The 19095-nt window shown below is 39.2% G+C and overlaps 1 protein-coding gene across 1 annotated transcript in view; it reads right to left on the minus strand.

Moving 5' to 3' along the window:
• Positions 1-19095, minus strand: part of rab6ba (RAB6B, member RAS oncogene family a) — a 90260-nt gene that overhangs the window by 18434 nt on the left and 52731 nt on the right. Inside the window, exons 3-6 of the mRNA XM_008277546.1 lie at positions 17688-17741; positions 17138-17243; positions 14462-14573; positions 3468-3561 (exon numbers count right to left, since the gene is read on the minus strand). Of these exons, the coding sequence (XP_008275768.1) occupies positions 3468-3561; positions 14462-14573; positions 17138-17243; positions 17688-17741 (366 nt within the window). The remainder of the gene's footprint in view (positions 1-3467; positions 3562-14461; positions 14574-17137; positions 17244-17687; positions 17742-19095) is intronic.

A 19095-nucleotide genomic window follows, 5' to 3' on the forward strand; every position in this document is an offset into this window, starting at 1 on the left:
TATCTGTGAAGCCCTTACTTCTCCCTCCACACTTAAAGCACCTTGAGCACACCAGCTCACATAAGACTCTGCTCAAACACTGTAAAACTGCTCTACACTACATAATGGCAAGATGTAACATTGAACTATTTCAGTCATACGTGTTCAAGCAAGACATCTCATCTTTGTTGTTGTCTTGCTTCGTCATCCCTTCACTGAATCAAAGCCTTGAACATTCCTGAATTCTCAATCAAGCTTTATTAAAATCTTTAAAAGCTTTATTAAAATTAAATTTTTAAGTAGCACTGCAGATGTAAGTGATAATTATAAGAATTGTTTTCTATTACCATACCACAATAATGTAACTTCAACAAAAATAAAAGAACATCACAATCAGTGCGGCTACTAACTTGACCTGAGCACAGTGTCAAGACGATATGAAATGAACCAAAACATTAGCAAACCAGTCAAATTATAGGCACCTCAAATGGTCAATTAACAGCAACAATTCAATTTAAATTTGAAGTCTATGTGCTTTTTTAATTGTTACTTCTAAGTCAGTAAGTATAAAAATGAAGCCATTACAGCTTTACGAACAGAAACCACACTGAAAGAAAAGAAACAAATCTCAGTACTAGTGCCATTCACACAGCTACTGTATATATCATTCCAGATTTCAAATTACGTCCATGTCTGCTCCATTTAAACACATCTACCATTTGTAATGACAGGATGTTTGTAGGTCTGGCATATCTCACTGGCACATACACAAGGTGTTTCAAACACCTGGCTTTGCGCTTTGTTGTGGATGTTTTAAAAACATTTTTTGTAAAAAAAAAAAAAAGGTGGTAAAACGTAGATAAAATCTTGACTTTGCTGGTTCAACGTGGGTGAGGATGACACAGCCAAACAATAGAGACACTGCAGCCTTTGCAGGCAGGACTGTGACCTTTGTTTTACAGGTTTCACAGCAGCTCTGGCATTTTGCCGTTAGTGTCCACAGCCCTGGAGTAAGGTGAAGAACAGCCTCCTCTGTCTGTGCTGCTATGGGGTGAGAGAGGCGCCTGCCAGCAACGCCATTCACTGACAGACACAATACAGCTGGCCTTCATCTCACTGCTTATTAACTTCACAGACAGTCGTTGTTTTGAACAACAAACATCTGTTTTAGAAACAGATCACCTTTGTTGAAGCAGGCTGTGCTTCTCTTTGTGTCTGCAACCTCCAAATCTATACTCAGCAAATGTAATTTAAGGCTTGAATGCAGCTCAGCTTTGGTGAGATGCTGATAGTAGCAGCATGGATGTCTGTATTAGGTGGCATGGGTATCATTAACAAGAGGCCCTTAAAGGTGTGACGTGGAGTTTTTGACTACTAATAGTGATAAAGCTATTGGATGAAGAGGAATTTGGTTTTTTGTTCGTGTCTTATGAACACACAAGCTGACTTGAAACATTATATATTACTATTGTGAATGTCATACTACAACAGGATTTCACTGTTGGTGGCAGTAATGCACCACCAAACAGCGCAATGCACTGCAAAACTTGGTGAAGAATACACACTGATGCATCCTTTACGTGCTCTTCTAATCACGACAGAATACACAATTGTTACTGCTTTGTACAGATACATACAAAGCCTGAAAAGGCAGAAGGACAAACTGTGGTATCCAGCGTGAGTCTGTCTAGTGCAGCTTTAGTTGGTCTGTCTATCTGCATCACTGGGCGACCTGCACAGGAAGATATAATCACGCTGCTTCATCTTCTGTAAATATGACATTAAAACACATCATTTCACTCTTGTCAAACTAATCTCTGTTCACACGTGTTTCTGAGCTGCTGCGCTGCAGTTACTGAGTGAAGACTAGAAGCTTCTCTGTGTTCAGCTGCCTAGTGGCATTGACTGATGCATGTGATGCCTTTAGTGAACAGTAGTACTTTGTAGCGTTGACTGACAGTCTGTATGTGATGCATTTAGGGCCAATGCATGTGATGCATTTTGCCATCGGCAAGTTGTAGCATCTACCGATATTCTGCCTGTGAAGCGTTCAGAGAACAAATTGCAGCTTCAGAAAACAGCCTGGGTTACACTCTGCACTCTCATTTGCACGAATCTCTGCATTGCAACACCACAAGTAAATTCTTAGCTGGTGCAAAAGACGGAGATCTGATAAAACAGCAACATAATGCATTTAGTGCAAAGAGTGCAGCCAAAGCATGTCTGGGAACAGAGCCCCTGCAGTGGAAGCACTGCTGTTCCAAAATGAACTGTTTCCAAGAAAGTTATGCTGTGCCGTGACAGGTGAGTGGCCGACAGAGCAGCTGTCCTTTCTATAGCGCTTCAGTGGAAGGAAGCGGCAAACCACGGCAGCCAGGAGTCAAAAATGATAATATAACTAAACACTTTGGTGGTGTCAATGCAGAGATTCGTGCAAATTAGAGTGCAGAGTGTAACCCAGGCTGTTTTCTGAAGTTGCAATTTACCAATGTTCTCTGAACGCTTCACGGGCAGAATATCAGTAGATGCTACACCTTACCGATGACAAAATGCATTGGCCCTAAATGCATCACATACACACCATCAGTCGATGCTACAAAGTACAACTGTTCGCGAATGGCCTCACCTCCGGATTTCCCCTAGGGGATGAATAAAGTATCTATCTGTCTATCTATCTCACTGCTTATAATATAGCCAAAGAAGAGCTACCTTTGACACTGTTATTCCTGTTCCTACAATCGTTACAGAATGTGTCACAAAATGATCAATGAGTTGTGGAATAGTTAATAAAGGTAATACTTAAAATGTATTATTTGGCCCTGAAATGCATAGTGAAAAATTCTGGGTGCACTTAAATTATGAACCAGTGCACCAAAGGGTAAAAGTTAGGCACAGCTGTGTGACTAGAAGTCAGTCTAAAGCGCTGAAACTGTCTGTGAGAAATTCAACCCTGCCGACTACCGTACTTCCTCGGGGGCTGGACAACTTCTGCTTAAATGTTGGATTGTTGTTAAAAAAAGTGCTGGATGCAGTCCCAACATGGGACAGGTGTGGAGCGGTTTGGCTTTATACGCTGTTCAACCATCTGGGAGGCACTTAGATTCAAGCGTACTTACACCTGAAGACTGCCAGGCAGAGACCATGAATAAATGCAAATCATGCTCATCAAAAACATCAAGTCTGAAAATGTTTTATGTGAAAGGAAATTCTTTCTGCATGTTTATTAGACCTCAAGGATGCACAGAGTGAACACAGAACTCCACAGGATACATTTCAGCTGCATCATTTCCAGCCTTAATAACTGTGGTATCATGAACATGATCAGTTATGCTTAAGAGGTAAATAAATTATCTAATCCACTGATGTACACTGTCTAGAAAATCTTGAACTTAGACATAATATGTGAATATATGTCCACAACTGCTTCTGTTTCTCCTGGAAAAAATGTCCTGGATTTCTTTTCTAAGACTTTCTTAAAGCTCACTCACCTGTTTGACGTTGTAACCCGTCTTGGCGCTGGTCTCTATGAACATGACACTCAGCTCTTTAGCCCTCTGTTCACCCTCCTCAATTGTGATTTGCCTGAAAATAGAGGGCAATTTTTATTGAGACACTGCAGATTAATGCACTGGAGGTGATGATATACTGTTTACAGAAACTGGACACAAAATGGAGCCTAATTTTGTCATGTTAACGTTCATCAAAGACAAACAGATGCCATACAAAGACTCACACTGAAGCAGCTATTTGCAGCTTGTTTTTTAAGCTCATGAGTCCTAATTGGGTAATTGGCTGAGAATGATTAATGACATTGTCCTGTGAGAAATTAATACCAGCCAATTTGCATTACATTACAGTGTTTCCTCCACATTCATTTACAAGTGGCGGGCTGCCATTCCTAAATCCTAGCCGCCGCTCCTTCAAATTTATTTATTTTTTTTAAATTGTCACAAATACACCACCGCTGCGTGTGTCCATCTTCACAGCAGAGTCCTGCACTAGGTTGGGTACTCGTGTCTACTAAAGTAAACTACAGATAACTATCTTGCTCAGAATCTACTCTTTGGGGGAGGACAATTACTCGTGAGAGCACGGCCCTGAAAGTGACATCACGTCCAGCACCAGGGAGTCAGAGGAGGGTCACTCTGGAGAATAGGGCAGCGACTTACTGGAGAAAAGGTAGACTTAATAGCTTAAAGTAACTCAGAATAGATTCTACATGTTAAATAGACATTCGTAAAATATTGATAGCCAGCTAACGTTATGTAACATATCAATATCTTAAGTTAATTGGGCCCGATGCCAACTCAATGTCGCTTAAGTGAGTAAACTAACTGATAGCATTAAGCTAATATCTACACACCATGATGTAACTGCTGACTGCATCTTCAGATGAGCTTGTTCAAATATTTCTCTAAGAAGAGAGAGACACCTGATGAAGATGATGCTAGTCATGTATCATTAGCCTTTTACTGACTCATAAATGATGATGTTAGGTAAAAAATAGTGTTCACACTTGTAATCAGATGGGATGTGAGTGTAAATGATCCAACATTAATGTTTCATTAAATCGCATAAGACAAGTAACATTAGACAGGGAGAAGCAGTGGAACAAAGTGAAGGAGAACAGAGTACAGCAAGGGGAGAGCAGAGTGGAGGAGCAGGAGAGAGTGATGAGAGGAGAGGAGTACTGTCCCTATAGAAATGTTCTGAAACAGGCTGCAGGGGGATCAGCTTGCAGCATGTATGCTGCTGAGCATCAGTGGCCACCTCTTGGAGAATTTCCCTACAACAGAACTTAGAGCTCTTTTATTAAAAATTTAAAAAAATAAAATAAAAAAACAAATAAAAAAAATTGTTCTGAGCCTGGGTGCAAAGCTTGCCACTGATTCTACAGCCCCATCAAGAAATTAGTATTTGTTGTTTTTATTTTTATTTATTTAATTTTATTCATTTTAGTTTTGTTTTTTTTGATTATTATTTACATTCAGCCTTTAAAAAGCCATTTTCAACTGGCCATTCAATAAATAGGTTGTAAAAAAAAAATCTGCAGCCAAGTGTCATTTGTTTACACTGCCACGGCTCCCTGGAGAGCCTGCCCCCACTGCTGAAAAAATCCTAGAGGAAAAACTGCATTATAATGAATCTGGCAGTGACCGCTTGGCTCTCGATATGAGATTGTGTCAGGTGTCTGTTAACACAACGATGGAGATCAGTGCTGACTCTGCAGCTCATGTAGCCAGCAGGTGGTAACAAAAAACTAAAACAATGAATGAAGATGATCGGTTTAAATCAACCTGCCACCCGCCTTCTGGGAAAACTATGACATATCCAGTCCGCCCTCTTTATTCTTCTCTGCACAAGGCCTCCGAGGCATTTACCCATTAAAAAATATAACTTCAATTCACTCCTAAAAGGTTGCAACACCTGACTAAACACACTCAGAGTGACAAGTTGTTTCCCAGCTTCAAACACAGCTACATTATATTTAACTGATTCTCCTACTTTTCATCACAGCACGGAAGAAAGAGAAACTCAGTCTGTGTGAGATATTAAAAGAAGTTTCTACAGCGAGAACAGAAAACACTGCACTGGAGATGTATTTACATAATAACACCACCTGACAGAGTTGCACCAGTGCCTCTGTGACTATTTCTGGATGCATGCGTCTGAGCTCCAACTTCAACAAAACCGAGGCTTATTCATCATCAGACAGACGGTTGGCAAGAAAATTGCATGAGAAGAAGGAAACGTGGCATCCGAGCTACATTCACCCATGCTAGCAAAGTAGTAATAATGTAATAGACATATGTGGATTCAGCTCTTATTTATAACACATTTCATAACAGCATAAAAACAAATTTAATAATGATAATTATTTACGGTAATCACAAATTCAGTGGCAAATTTTGACAAAAGGATTGATTTTAACAATTTTTCTTTTTGTTGTTGTTCAAAAACTGTATTTTGCTAATTGGCCTGGTGTCTATCCAAACAACTTGACTGTTTGCTTTCAGCAGCCAAACCTTGAGACTAAAGATAGGCAGAGTTTAAAGTAACAGCCCTGACGCTCTGGAATACCCGCCCTGAGGAAATATGTCAGACTGGGGCTTCTTTCAAATGTAAACTTACAACATACTTTTTTCACACTGCAATCCTGATTACTGATTGCGGTTGTGGTGGTGGAAGTGGCTGGGGTACAGCACAGGCAGTACTTGGCTGCTGATGCCAGTTTATGATAGCGGTCACACTTCTGTTTCCACCATCGGTGACCGTGGCGGGGGAGTGACGAGCAATTTTAAAGTTTTTATTTTAATATACGCTCCACCATTGCCATTTACTTCCGTAAACACTGAGCATGCTCGCTGCGTGTGACGTCGTTGTGTCCTTTTCTGCACATGCGGGATACTTTTGGGCCGTATGAAATTCACACAGGAGATCACATACAAGTCGCATTGAATTGGAAATGTGAACAAACTCGCAAAAAATCAGATTTCACAAAAAACTTACTAAAAATAAATAAATATTTCATCAAGAAAAAGAAATAATTTTACTGTTGGATAAATAACCTCAAGCCCATGCATTAAGTAAAACCAAATTAACTTTAAAGCAGATCTGAAAACAAAGTCTAGTAACCGTGTAGAGCAATGTACTAAGTTAAGCAGTGTTCAGTAGTTTAAAAATCCCTGAGCTGCCTGCTGTCATTGTGCAGCTCCGCAGGCTCTGCTTGGCTGATGCTGCCTGCTGTACGATGCACACTAGAGCTCCAGGGGATGTGCTGCACCTAAACTCTGCATAGTTTAACTCCCTCAACACTGAGCACTGTGAAAAGCTCTACCACACACGAATGAACAAACCAACAAACACAGCAAGAGCCCAGCTCATAGAGGCACTCCAACCGAGGACTCGATAATTAAATTCCATTACACCACAGTAACGCAACACACAGAAATCTTTGCTTCTTTTCAAGTAATGCTAAAAATTGTATCACTGACTTACTTGAAGATGGTTTTGAAAAGTCCAGAAAAATACACAGATACATATAACGGGACGAGAGAAAAACATGCTGCATCTCTGGCAAATTTTTATCTGTGAATATAGTAAAGAATAGCAGCGAGCTCCACTCCAAATCATAAGCGATGTATCAGGTGCACAGGTGTTACAAGAATGAAAACAGACAGGATGCTGGCACTCACTGATAAATATTCATCTTGTTTATTGTGGGATGAAAAACGGAACATATTTCAGCGCTAAGCCATTATCAGCGTAATCGAAAACAGCAGATATGCCAATCTATTAAAAAGGACAGATGAGTGTAAATACCAATCCATCCATCCAGCATCACTAATTGAAAGAGTATGGGCTGAATCCCCAAGATAACAGAAAACTAAAAGAAGATGCACCGGCTTATTTACAGGGTATTTAGTTAATTTGAGGTCTACTAGAATATGTTTATATGCTTTAATGTCCAAAAAACACATTATATTTCACACACTGTTTAGTGTTTTGGCAGCTCTTCTCACCCTCCATCTGAAAAACTGCAATTACTTCCTGTCTCCTTAAGGCCCCCCCCCTCTCTAGCCCAGTCTGCTCTGATTAGTCAGCTGGTTTGCAAAAACAAGGTAACACTGGTTATGTGTAAAACCAGTCCTCTGAGGATGGGGATGTAGCTCTATTGAAGTAACTCTAGTCGTGAAAAATGGTGGCCTGTGAAGAAGCTGCTCATTCTTTGTTGAAGGGAGTACCAAACTGGTACCAAAGTAACCGCTGGGCAGGCGTTTTGCAAATGAGTTTCATGGAAATGTAAATAAATAAAAGATGAAAAGCCTGAAAATCAAATGAGGTGTTTCAGACAGATAAGGAGCAGTGTCTTCTGTGGGGAAGAATAACTCTGTTTGGCGTAAACATGCACAAAAAAGCTAGAAACATGCCAAAGTTTAATATGGGTTCTTGAAAACAATACAGAAAAAGACTGCATCATAGCAACACATCAACACTGCACATAAAATTAGAAGCTCTAAATATAGTAAATCTGCTCCCTCACATTTTTGATGACTTTCAACTCATCTCTCAGTGTCAGCTACAATATTTATAGTGATATAATGTGCCACATGTCCAATCAAGTCATTTCATCACTAGCTAACATCTGATGCACACGTGCCACATTTACAACATCTTCTTGCAGTGTCTGTTTAAAATGTGCCTGCTTGCAACGGGCTGATGGCAGCTTACAGCACCAGTGAGTGATCGTCATTCGTCACAGGAGGAATGGGATGTGTCAGCAAATAAACAGCTGATTCCTGTTGCCAACATTTAGCTGCAATTATTCAACCACATTGGTCTGAGACTGCGATCCAGACATATGACATTTTCTGCATTGCTACGATGCGTATAGGTTAACCTTTCAAGATACATCATGCAGCCAAATGGTCAAAGTGAGTGTGAGGAGCAGAGACATTGCTAAATAACCAAACAAAAGTCACTTGTTTTTTACATAACCCCACTATCAATGATAAAATTGATAGTGGCACAGCTGATAGTTACAAAAGACAGTGTCCAGGCATTAATTGGTTTTGGTACAGTTTGAATTTAGAATGAGCTGCGGTGACTGTTCCCCCGGATGATGAAGGCAAGCATTGAAAACATGCAGTGCCCATAAAAAGTGTTCACTCCCCTTTGAAGTTTTCCATTTTTATTGCTTCCTAATATTGAATTTAATTAGGCTTTTTTGACAAGAATTTAGAAAGAGGAGTGCAAACTAATTTCTGTAATCTAATATAAGTAAACTCAATTAAGAATATAAAACACAAAAAATTGTTACCTAAATAATCACTCCCTTCAAGTCAGTATTCAGTAGACGCACCTTTGGTTGCAGTTACAGCATTAAGTCACTTCACTCAGTGGTGTGAAAGTAACCACCTTCACATCAATGTCAGGAAGACAAAAGAACTGATAATCAGCCCACCCACCCCTCAGCACACCATTATTATTAATAACCAACCTGTGGAAACAGTCGACCACTTCAAATATCTTGGAGTAACACTGGACAACAAACTCACCTTCCATCAGCACATCATAGACATCCAAAAACGGAGTCATCAAAGACTGTCAGCCATCCGTAAACTCAAAGGTCTCTACGTTGCTCCACGTCTTCTTCTGCCACTGTACCAAAGCATTATTCAATCCATCCTACTGTACTGCTCCACCTGTTTCTATAACATGCTCACTGTTAAAAACCGGACTAAACTACTACACATAACCAGTACTGCTGCAAAAATCATAGCTCTCCCCACACCCAACCTATCTGAACTCAACAACAAGGCCATTACACACATTGCACTCTCAATATCACAGGACTCTACCCACCCACTACAGGAATATCTTATCCCGTTGCCTTCAGGACGGAGATACAGGACACTGCGGCGCAGAAAGGCTCGTTTTGGTAAAAGCTTGATGCCTGCAGTCATAGCTGCCTTAAACAAAGTACTACATTGTCATGTCTTTCATACTACTTCATGTTGTACTTTGTGTTGAAATGCTATTCTTTCTGTGTACCCTTATGTAGGATTCTGTGTAGTTTGTATTGTCATGTTATGAGATGGAAGTCAAGGGCTGGTCTGTGGAAAAGAATTTCCCCCTGGGGACAATAAAGTCTAAGTCTAAGTCAATGGAGATAAGTCTCAATTGGCCTACACATCTGGACGCTGCCATTTTACTCAATTCTTCTTTGCAAATCTGCTCAGGCTCTGTGAGGTTGCATGGATCATGAGTTTACAGTCATTTTCAAGTCCAGGTACACATTCTAAATTGTATTAAGGTCTGTGTTCTAACTCGGCCACTCCAGAACATTTCCCTTGTTGTCTTTAAACCATTTCTGTGTAGCTCTGGCTGTATGCTTCGGGCCACTGTCTTGCCAGAAAACAAATATTCTCCCAGGTCACACTCTTGCAAACTACATCAGGTTGTCCGCCAGGATTTCGCTTTACTTTGCTGCATTGATTTTTACCCTAGACCTTTAAAAGCCCTCCAGGGCCTGCAGCAGAGAAGCATCTCCACATCATGATGCTACCACCACCATGCCTCATGGTGGGAATGATGTGTGTGATGATATGCATGGTTTGGTGCCTGCCAAATATAGCTTCTAGTCTTACGGTCAAAAAGCTCAAATATGATCTTATAAGACCAAAGAACCTTCTTTCAGGTGATTGCAGAGTCTCTCACATGTCTACTTGCGAACTCTAATTGAAATTTAATAAGAGTGTTTTTTAGTCGTGGCTTTCTCTTTACCACTGTCATAAACCTTCTGCTGGTGAAGAACAGGCAATGCTTTGTATGCACAGTCGCTTCCATCTCAGCCACTGAAGCTTGTAATTCCTTCAGAGAACTCATAGGTGTTTTGGTGGCCTCCCTCAATAGCCTTTTTCTTGCACTGTCACTCAGTTTTTGAGGACGACCTGCTCTAGGCAGATTTACACGTGTGCCACATCCCTTACATTTCTTAATGATGGATTTAAATGGAGTTTGTTCGTTAGTTCAGACAGGCACAGAGTCAGGACATCACAAGGCCGTTTTCTGTCTAATTGTTCACTACTGAAGTCCAGCCCACCCACTTCGCGTGCTTTACAAGTGAGGCAGCGTTGATTCATTCGGTCTGATCCATGCTCACGACATCGCTGTTACACCAGCCTCTACAGGTCAGCAAATCTCCCCCTCCTACCCAACCTCCTCCTTTTTAAAGGTTCAATATCATAATTCTGGTTGGTACTCATATTTTGTGGGCTGTAGAACACAGACGGTTCATAATTGCACCTCAAAACTATGTAAACTGGATTTCGTAAAATGAGGACCATTTAAGTTGGTCTCCTTGTTTTGTGTTCATACCGTGCTCATTTAAAAATTGTGAATCTCAGGCTCTGCTGGCGGGGTTGTGATCTCAGGGACTGTCTGTGTCATGCTTGCTCAGATTGTTCCAGAGCATCACTCGAGCAGAGTCACCGCAAAACATAGATCCATGTCATTCCAAAATAAATGGTGAAATCTGACAACGTGTCCTGTCTGAAATGTACTCTAAGAGATATTCAGTGAATTTTCTTGGATCCATCCACTTACTTGTGCTTTTCAAAAACCTTCTCTCATAGTGCATCAAAATAAAATCATCATTAGCAGCAGTGATGCTACTGAAACCACAGCTGATGTAGCAGGAACCACGATAAAATAATATTAACATTGATTATCTCTTGCACACATTCACCAGCATGTCCAACTGCATTTGCATGGAGGACATCACTGTAATTAACCTGAATTTCCTTTGCAGTTATGATATTAAAAATGTTTGGTTAAGATGACACTGACTCTGTTTGAAAATGAAGCCTTGAAAACCGGCAGGGTGAAAGTTAATTTACATTTTTCTGCACTGATATAGGAAAAAAACATCAGGCTCACTGTGCAGCAAAAAGCCTGAATTAACTTGAGGATAAAGAAAGATAGGAGAGTATGGAGAGGTGATGTAAATGCAGTAAACACCTTTACTCTTTTACCACGGAACATTTGGTTAGGTGTTAACTTCAGGACCACATTTAGACACAAAAATTGCAGTGAAGCCAAGTGACCCAAACATTCAATGTAAAAGGTTTGACAAATGTAGGAACTCTTGCTGGAGGCCCACATATTTAAAACACCCCATTTTGTAGTTTAATATCAGTGAATATCACGCTAACTTAGTAAAATATACATGACAAAAAACCTTAAGGCGACTAACAGTACGCTGTTATTTGGAAAGATGTTAAAAGATGTCTTACTTTGATTGAGTGGGATAATTTATGTGTATGCATAGACCTGTGTAATCTTAATGTACCTACGCAATCTCAGTGTTGCCTGAAAGCAAAGCTCTTATTTTTTGCCTTTTGTTATGGCAGCCATGAACTTTTATTGACAGATCCAGTTAGATACATCCTGCAAACTGCCATCAGCAGCATTTTTTCTGCTTTCCCTTCACTTACTGACTGACTCGCTGTGAACTAAGACACAAGTATGCCAATGGGATTTTCTCTTTGAAGCTGAAAAAAGTTATTGTCACTGCACAGGAAAATAACGCTGACCAGAACAATTAAATTACTCACCACGCGAGGATACATTAACTGTGTCAAAACTGACATTCAGCGTGGCTGCATATCTGACTAGCAGAGAGAGCAGGAGGATACTTGGAAGTCGTTGTGTGTGAAAATCACATTAAGATCAGTCAGCTATGCCAAGAATATGATATTCATTTGCTCAAGTAAGGCAATGACGCAATAATACAGAAGAACGATATAATAATGAAAATATTTTCAGCCTTCTTCTAGCCAGAAATTTACCACTAAAGCATCAAGATAGTTATATTCATATATATAAAGAACTAAAGCAACCAGGACCAACCAAGATGTATGTTGTGATAAGAAAACCTCTGCATATGTACATTACATTTTCATGATATTACAACTATAAGTTTGACCACTATGGGTAAGTAATTATTCTTGCGTTGTTCAAGAAAATAAATTATGTCTACAGTGTCTAGAGACTCTGTGAAGCTGTACTGTATTTTCAACAAAATGATAAAATGACCATTAATAATCATTAATTTTATTTGACCAAAAAGTTAACTACAACAACACACTTAACCCCAAAACCAGAACTGCCATATTATGGTACACTGCTTGGATGTTAACTTGCTGAAAAAAAAAGAAAAACAAAACAAAACAAAAAAACATTTTCAGTAACAAACCCAAAAACCTGCTAAAATATTTGAAAAGCCTTTAGTGACTCAACTATGACCAACACATACACGACACAAATTTGGGGATTTTTTAGCTGAACTGCAGGACTGTGTTTATACATTGCAGACAGGAGATAAGTTTGAAAGCAAATTAAAAATCTAAGGAGCAAAACATAAATATTATACACAGCTCCAATTTATTTGAGTACTGGTAAAACCTGTGGACACCTGGAAAAATGTTGTACATATTGTTTCCAGGTTGTGTCAATTCTGTCAAAAACTAATAATGAAAGAAATGTACTTCATATATTGTCCTATTAAAATCCACGGCATCATAACTGTGTTAGCAGAGTTCTCTTCACATCTTGCCATGGTTGTTCTTTTTCTATAGAGGTGCAGGTATTTACATTGAACATTGAAAAAAAAACTCCACAGTCAGTAAAAATGTGACAGGAGAACTGTTTGGGGTTCAGAGGGTTAAAATCCACTGAAAACAGATTTGTGCATGTAAACTTTTTTTTTATTTTTCTGTCTTATTATTCATGTGACTGGGTTACCATACACGAATAGACACATGAATAAAATGTTGTATGTGTTATTAAAACAGATCAAACTGTTTGTAAACTACTTTTTGGTCAGATCTCTTTTGTAATTATATCACCAGAGACATTCTGAAAAAATAAAGGCTATATAAAAAAAAGTGAAATACATACCAATGAAATTCTACACATCTAAATATGTTAGAGAAAAACAAACCCTTGTAGTGGATTAGCTTTACTTTCACAGCTCTACAGGATGATTACATTACACAGGCAGTCAACTTTAGAAAAGATTAGCAGGTTTTTTTTTCGCACTTTACGGATGACTTTGCATCGCAAATTTATCTCTCACTTGCATTGTGTACGCATGCACCATTAATACACTTTGGCACTATGGCACAAGTAATTTTATGGTTCAGTTCTCCCTTTATATTCTCCTGTTCTTCCACTACTGTATAGTTCTGCTTCACATAGTTTCATTTTTACCCTGTTTCTGTAAACATTCCCTTTTCAAATCAATTTTTTCCATCTCACAGCTCTATTAAACATTCTGTCTCATCAGCATTTTCTCAATTTCAGGTTATATACCTACTTATGCAGTACATATGCATAAAAAAAGATCTCCCTTGTGCACACAGCACATGAAGTGTCACCAGAGACTAAATCACTGAATGATTTCCTCAAGCAAGCAATAAATTACTCGTTTCAAAGCAAGTGGTTTGACAAGACGCGCTTCAGTAAGAGGCAGCTGAGTTGACTAATGTCCCACCATAATTACTACAAAAACAGTAAACATAACCAGTTATGCTAATGACTGTACTCATTAGAATATTTGATATATTATGTATCGAGCAATAAATTCTGATACCTGCCTTCCTACTTCCACGAAAGTGATATTAATATTAAAATCATATGGAGTCATTCTGGTCTCAAGATAATAACTTCTACCTCATTATAATACAGATTTATTCAGCAAGACGCTCCAACATCTAATCAAGATGTCTGCTCTGCAGGGGGAGCCCATGGAGTCAGCCTGATGCTGTTGCTATGTTTTGTTCTTGAGCTATTGTGTTCAAGAGATTGACAGACTGACACTTTGCACATCACGGTTGCCATGGTGTCAGGACATAATAAGAGATGCTAACTAGAAGACAAACTGTGATACAAGGAAGGTACATTTGTAACTTCATACCTCTTGTCTGCTAAGTCTGTTTTGTTTCCGACGAGCATAATGATGACATCACTTCCTCTCTCTGTTCTCACGTCATCAATCCATTTTGACGTCTGCTGGAATGAGTTGACGTCTGTTGAGAAAGGAAAGAAGCAGAGCAGAGTTAAAATAACAGTACTGTTTATACAGCTGAAGTGACATAGAGTACAGTAACACAAGTCCTGCTGTCACTGCTCTAAATAAAACATAAATTACATTAACCACTAAATAAAACATCAGTTACATTAAACATTACATTTTTATACAATGTCATGCTTGGTATCGTCAGCTGTCACAAACTGGCTCAAAGAAAGCAACAGATAGGGATTACACACAGTAGATTTTTAAAAAATCAGTTAAAATTTATTAAAATTAAACCAACATGAAACAACAACAGAGTGTGGAAGTTAGCAGCAAGGGCTGTGCGTCATGTGTGCTGTGGAAGTGTTGGAGGTGCAAACACATAAGAAAGCTGATGCCAGTTTAATGGAAGAAAGAGACAAAGCTAGCACACATGCCAGCTTTTAAAACCTGGAAGGCCCAGGTGAGCTTCAGTGGATTCATTCATGTGAAGAAAAACACGTAACTCAGGCACCAGGTGACAATTCAAAATACAAAAGGATATATATGGATCTAATTATGATTCAGTCGTTGTGTGAACTCCTAATTTATATTCATATTTTGCTGAAGAAAAAAGAAAATGTCCCCGTCAACGGCATTGCAGTAACATTATAGTGGCTTTTCAAAATAAAAACTTTCTGTTTCTTTCATGTTTTCATTGAAGAGGACAAATGCACATGTTCTAAATATTGAGGTGGACGTTTCTCCTGTGTCTCCCTTGAAATCTACGCCTATGGGTCTATACAAAACTTCTCTCTGTATACATAATTCTAATCTTGAAGTACTAGCTAATAGATAGACGATACTATATGATGCACACAGAAGTGGAATTACACAATAAATCAATGTACAGCTGTGCATGTTCCTGGCTCTGTAGCATGTTAAAGGTCTTAATAAATCCTTTTGACCTTGCTTCGTTCATTGAGTATGCAGGCTCGCTGGCATGCAGAGTAAGGGTCGTATCACATTCGTACACTGGGAATTTGATGAGACAAGACTCCACGTCATTTTCAAGGTGAATAGAGAACATGGTTAGCGGGGATGGGAGGGTAACCCATGTTTTACCATAAAATTAGAAATAAAAATTCATTTCCTTGGGGCAAGTCATGTTGAGTGTCTTTTCTTTTTTTCAGCTGTCAAACAGAAGTCACTGGCAGATCTACAAAAGGAAAATGTTAAAAAGAAAAATATTCCTCATAAAACCAACTCAAAAACATTCATGTAGTTTTTCAGATTTTTTGTTCTCACGTTGAGTAATAGTATTTCACTGTACTTACTACTGTAAAGCAAATGGTATCATGGCAACTTCAAATACTGGATTCTCATTAGCTGAAAGGCATAAGCTAACTTTAACTAACCTAACAGCTTAACCAGACACATATGACCCTGGTGTTTGTTGTTCTAAATTTATGCACACAGCCTCAGCTGATTTGGCTTATTTGTTTAACCACCAACAATCTAACATAAGATCTAAGCCGTAAAATCTTGATAACTCATTAGTTTCAGTCATTACTGGTTCTTCAGAGAATGTGAGAAGGTGGGAGGTTTTTGTGATGAGTTTTTCACTTTGTGAAGTGGATTCAATTCACTTTTGGGAAATGTCAAGAAGATATTTGACATTTGTATAACCTGATCTTGGATCTTTCTGCTCTAATAAAATCGGTCACATCGTCTCACAAACAGTGACATTTAAAGGATCGGTGTGTGGAATTTTGTGGCACCTTGCGGTGAGGGTGCAGATAGTGACTAACTGAATACCCTTCGCTTCTCCATCAACTTCCAAGTATGTAGGAGAACCTACAATGGCCGCTAAAACGGTAAAAGGTGCTCTCTAAAGTCAGTGTTCTAAGGTGACAAAAAGACAATAGTTCTCGAACATAACTTTTTATATTACACTATATTCCTGCCAGTAGAGCCCCCTAAACACTACACACTGGACTTTTACCACTGTGGCTACACTGAACATGTAGTTTAACGTTTGCGGATCGCTTCAATTAAAATCAATAAAACTGGCTACACCATCTGGTCAGTGAATGCAAAAATAGATCAGTGTTCATGAGGTGCGTGCAACATTGTAACACAGAAATAGGTCTAGTGTCTATATTTATTTACATACCAGGCATGCAGAAACTGACAATTATATACCAAACAGCCCTTCTACTTTGGGATCTTGATCACCCTTAACATTTATTGCGCCAACAACTGATTGCTCAGTATCCTTTTCACTTACATACCGTAGTTTGACGACTTACCCATTTTACACAAACTCAGTGAAAAACTTGAAGTTCTGTAGTGGTGTGCTGTGTCCCGAAACTAAAGAATACGCTGTACGTGTACTGTAGGCGTAGCCACTAAAAAGAAACATTTCGCGGAACATCTGCTCCATGAATGACACAAATGATACGTGTTCAATGTAGCGAGAGAACAATTAGAAGCAAAGGAATGAAAAAGTCAGTTTGAATGTGTGTACAGATGCATTTACAAACAGAAAAAAACAGCTTAGTGTGAAATACAAAAAAGTGTCATTAGGGGACTGACTTGTTATGTCGTACACCACCACAGCCACAGTGGAGTCCCGGATGTAACTGGGGATGAGGCTCCTGAAGCGCTCCTGTCCCGCTGTGTCCCAGAGCTGCAACCTCACCTGGGGTTCAGAGAGAGAAAGCTGAGGAGGCTGAGATTATTCAGATAGTCAGAGAGCCTGAACTTAGTCGGCTCCCTCCAGACACACGTATACAACACACACAAACACACACACACACACACACAGGACAAGATGTACAATCAGGCATTATTTATACGGCGGGCGCTTCATTTCCAAGGTCGCACTGCTTTATGATAGATTCTCTGAGATAAACAGACAAACAGCAGACAGGTTTGATTTGATTCATCTAGAAAGCTACAAAGATGACATGCTGTTCGTCCGCACTGCCTAATAGTCTGAATGCATGCGATACATTATTGCAGAGACAAACACCAATACAGTACAGTCGTGTTTCTCTCTGAGGAGATGACTTGTTGCACTGCTGACACATAAACATTTAGCACCTCCGTCATGACATCAAGCAGATGTAATTTAGGTTCTCACCGTTCGATCTTCCAAGTACATAGTTTTCGACAGGAAGTCAATCCCGATTGTGGCCTGGTTTAGAGAGGGAGAGAAGATATCCACGAATCAACATCACTCCAACTACCATGAAAAGCAAACACAGCAGCTGATTATTACACATCAAAAACGCAACAGATGAAGAAGAGGACAAATGACTGCAAAATCCTGAGCTCACTGCAGTTACGATTACATCAATTCACTCTGATGTACGTAACAATATCCGCAAAATACAGCACAATCCAACACAATATAATACCTCTGTGAAGCTCCCAATGTTCAGTATTGGCTCTATTTTCAGTTTCTACTGCGATTGATGATTAAATACAAACAGCTGGTAGAGAGGTCAAAGTATATCCACATTATTGTGCAAACATTCCACTTAAATAATCAGATCGACTGTATGATTTCAACATTTAGTTTGAGCATTTTGTTTGGTTTTTACCCTCAAATGGGCTGCTGATAATCACGACTCATATCATCCGCATTATCATCCATTTACACAGCAATAGCAGTCTAATCATTCCCTTATTGTGTCACGAGGCAGATGGCACTGTGTTCCCTCTTCAAGCGATGTTTACTTTGCACAGCCAAGCCCAAGGCTTTCTGCGATGCTGCCTGCTATGATATCATCAGGTGCTGTGGCTCGGCCAAATCAAAACCAGGGAAATCGATGTTAAACTGCAGATCTGTGTTTGTTTGTTGTTCTGCATTTTTGAGTCCAGAGCTGCTCAGTGTTGGATGTGTGAAAATAAACTCTAACATATCACAATTACAAAGAAGACTTCTTTTCAAAGCAAACACATCAGTGGTTGAAAATACGTATGCCATTATAACAATGTTTAGTTATAGTAGTAACCATTTTATTAATGTTTTGCAGTCATGCAGGACTTTCTGTTGGGAGTCTTTCTGATGTACAATTGACATCATGCACAGGGTTGGGTGATATAACTAAAAACAATACCACAATAAAGTGTTTTAGATCAGTCAATATTAAGAATTATTGATCATTTTCAATAAACACAGCAGAAATGTGTTTAATTTAACTTTCGTCTACTTATCAAGACACACAGGTAATGAATTGAATGTTTACACATCAATAATGGAAAAATACACAAAATATTACATTCACACAGAAACCTAATTATAAATAACAATAAAGCCATGATTTCACCATGACATTAAATTAATTAATTAGGACAACAAGTAAAACCTGGAGGCACAGACAGTGAAACCAGAACAAAACTGCTGCACCACACCTAGGTTAAGGTTCTTAGTGGCTGATAAACTTAAAATCAAGACCGTCAGCCCTTGGAGCAGGAGGTCATGGGTGTCCCCTAACTGCAGCCGTTACCAGAAGAGGCCTGCAGAGGTTGACAAGCACAACAGA

Source organism: Stegastes partitus, unplaced genomic scaffold (assembly GCF_000690725.1).
Source record: "Stegastes partitus isolate 25-593 unplaced genomic scaffold, Stegastes_partitus-1.0.2 Scaffold100, whole genome shotgun sequence".
In the NCBI taxonomy this organism is placed as follows: Eukaryota; Metazoa; Chordata; class Actinopteri; family Pomacentridae; genus Stegastes; species Stegastes partitus.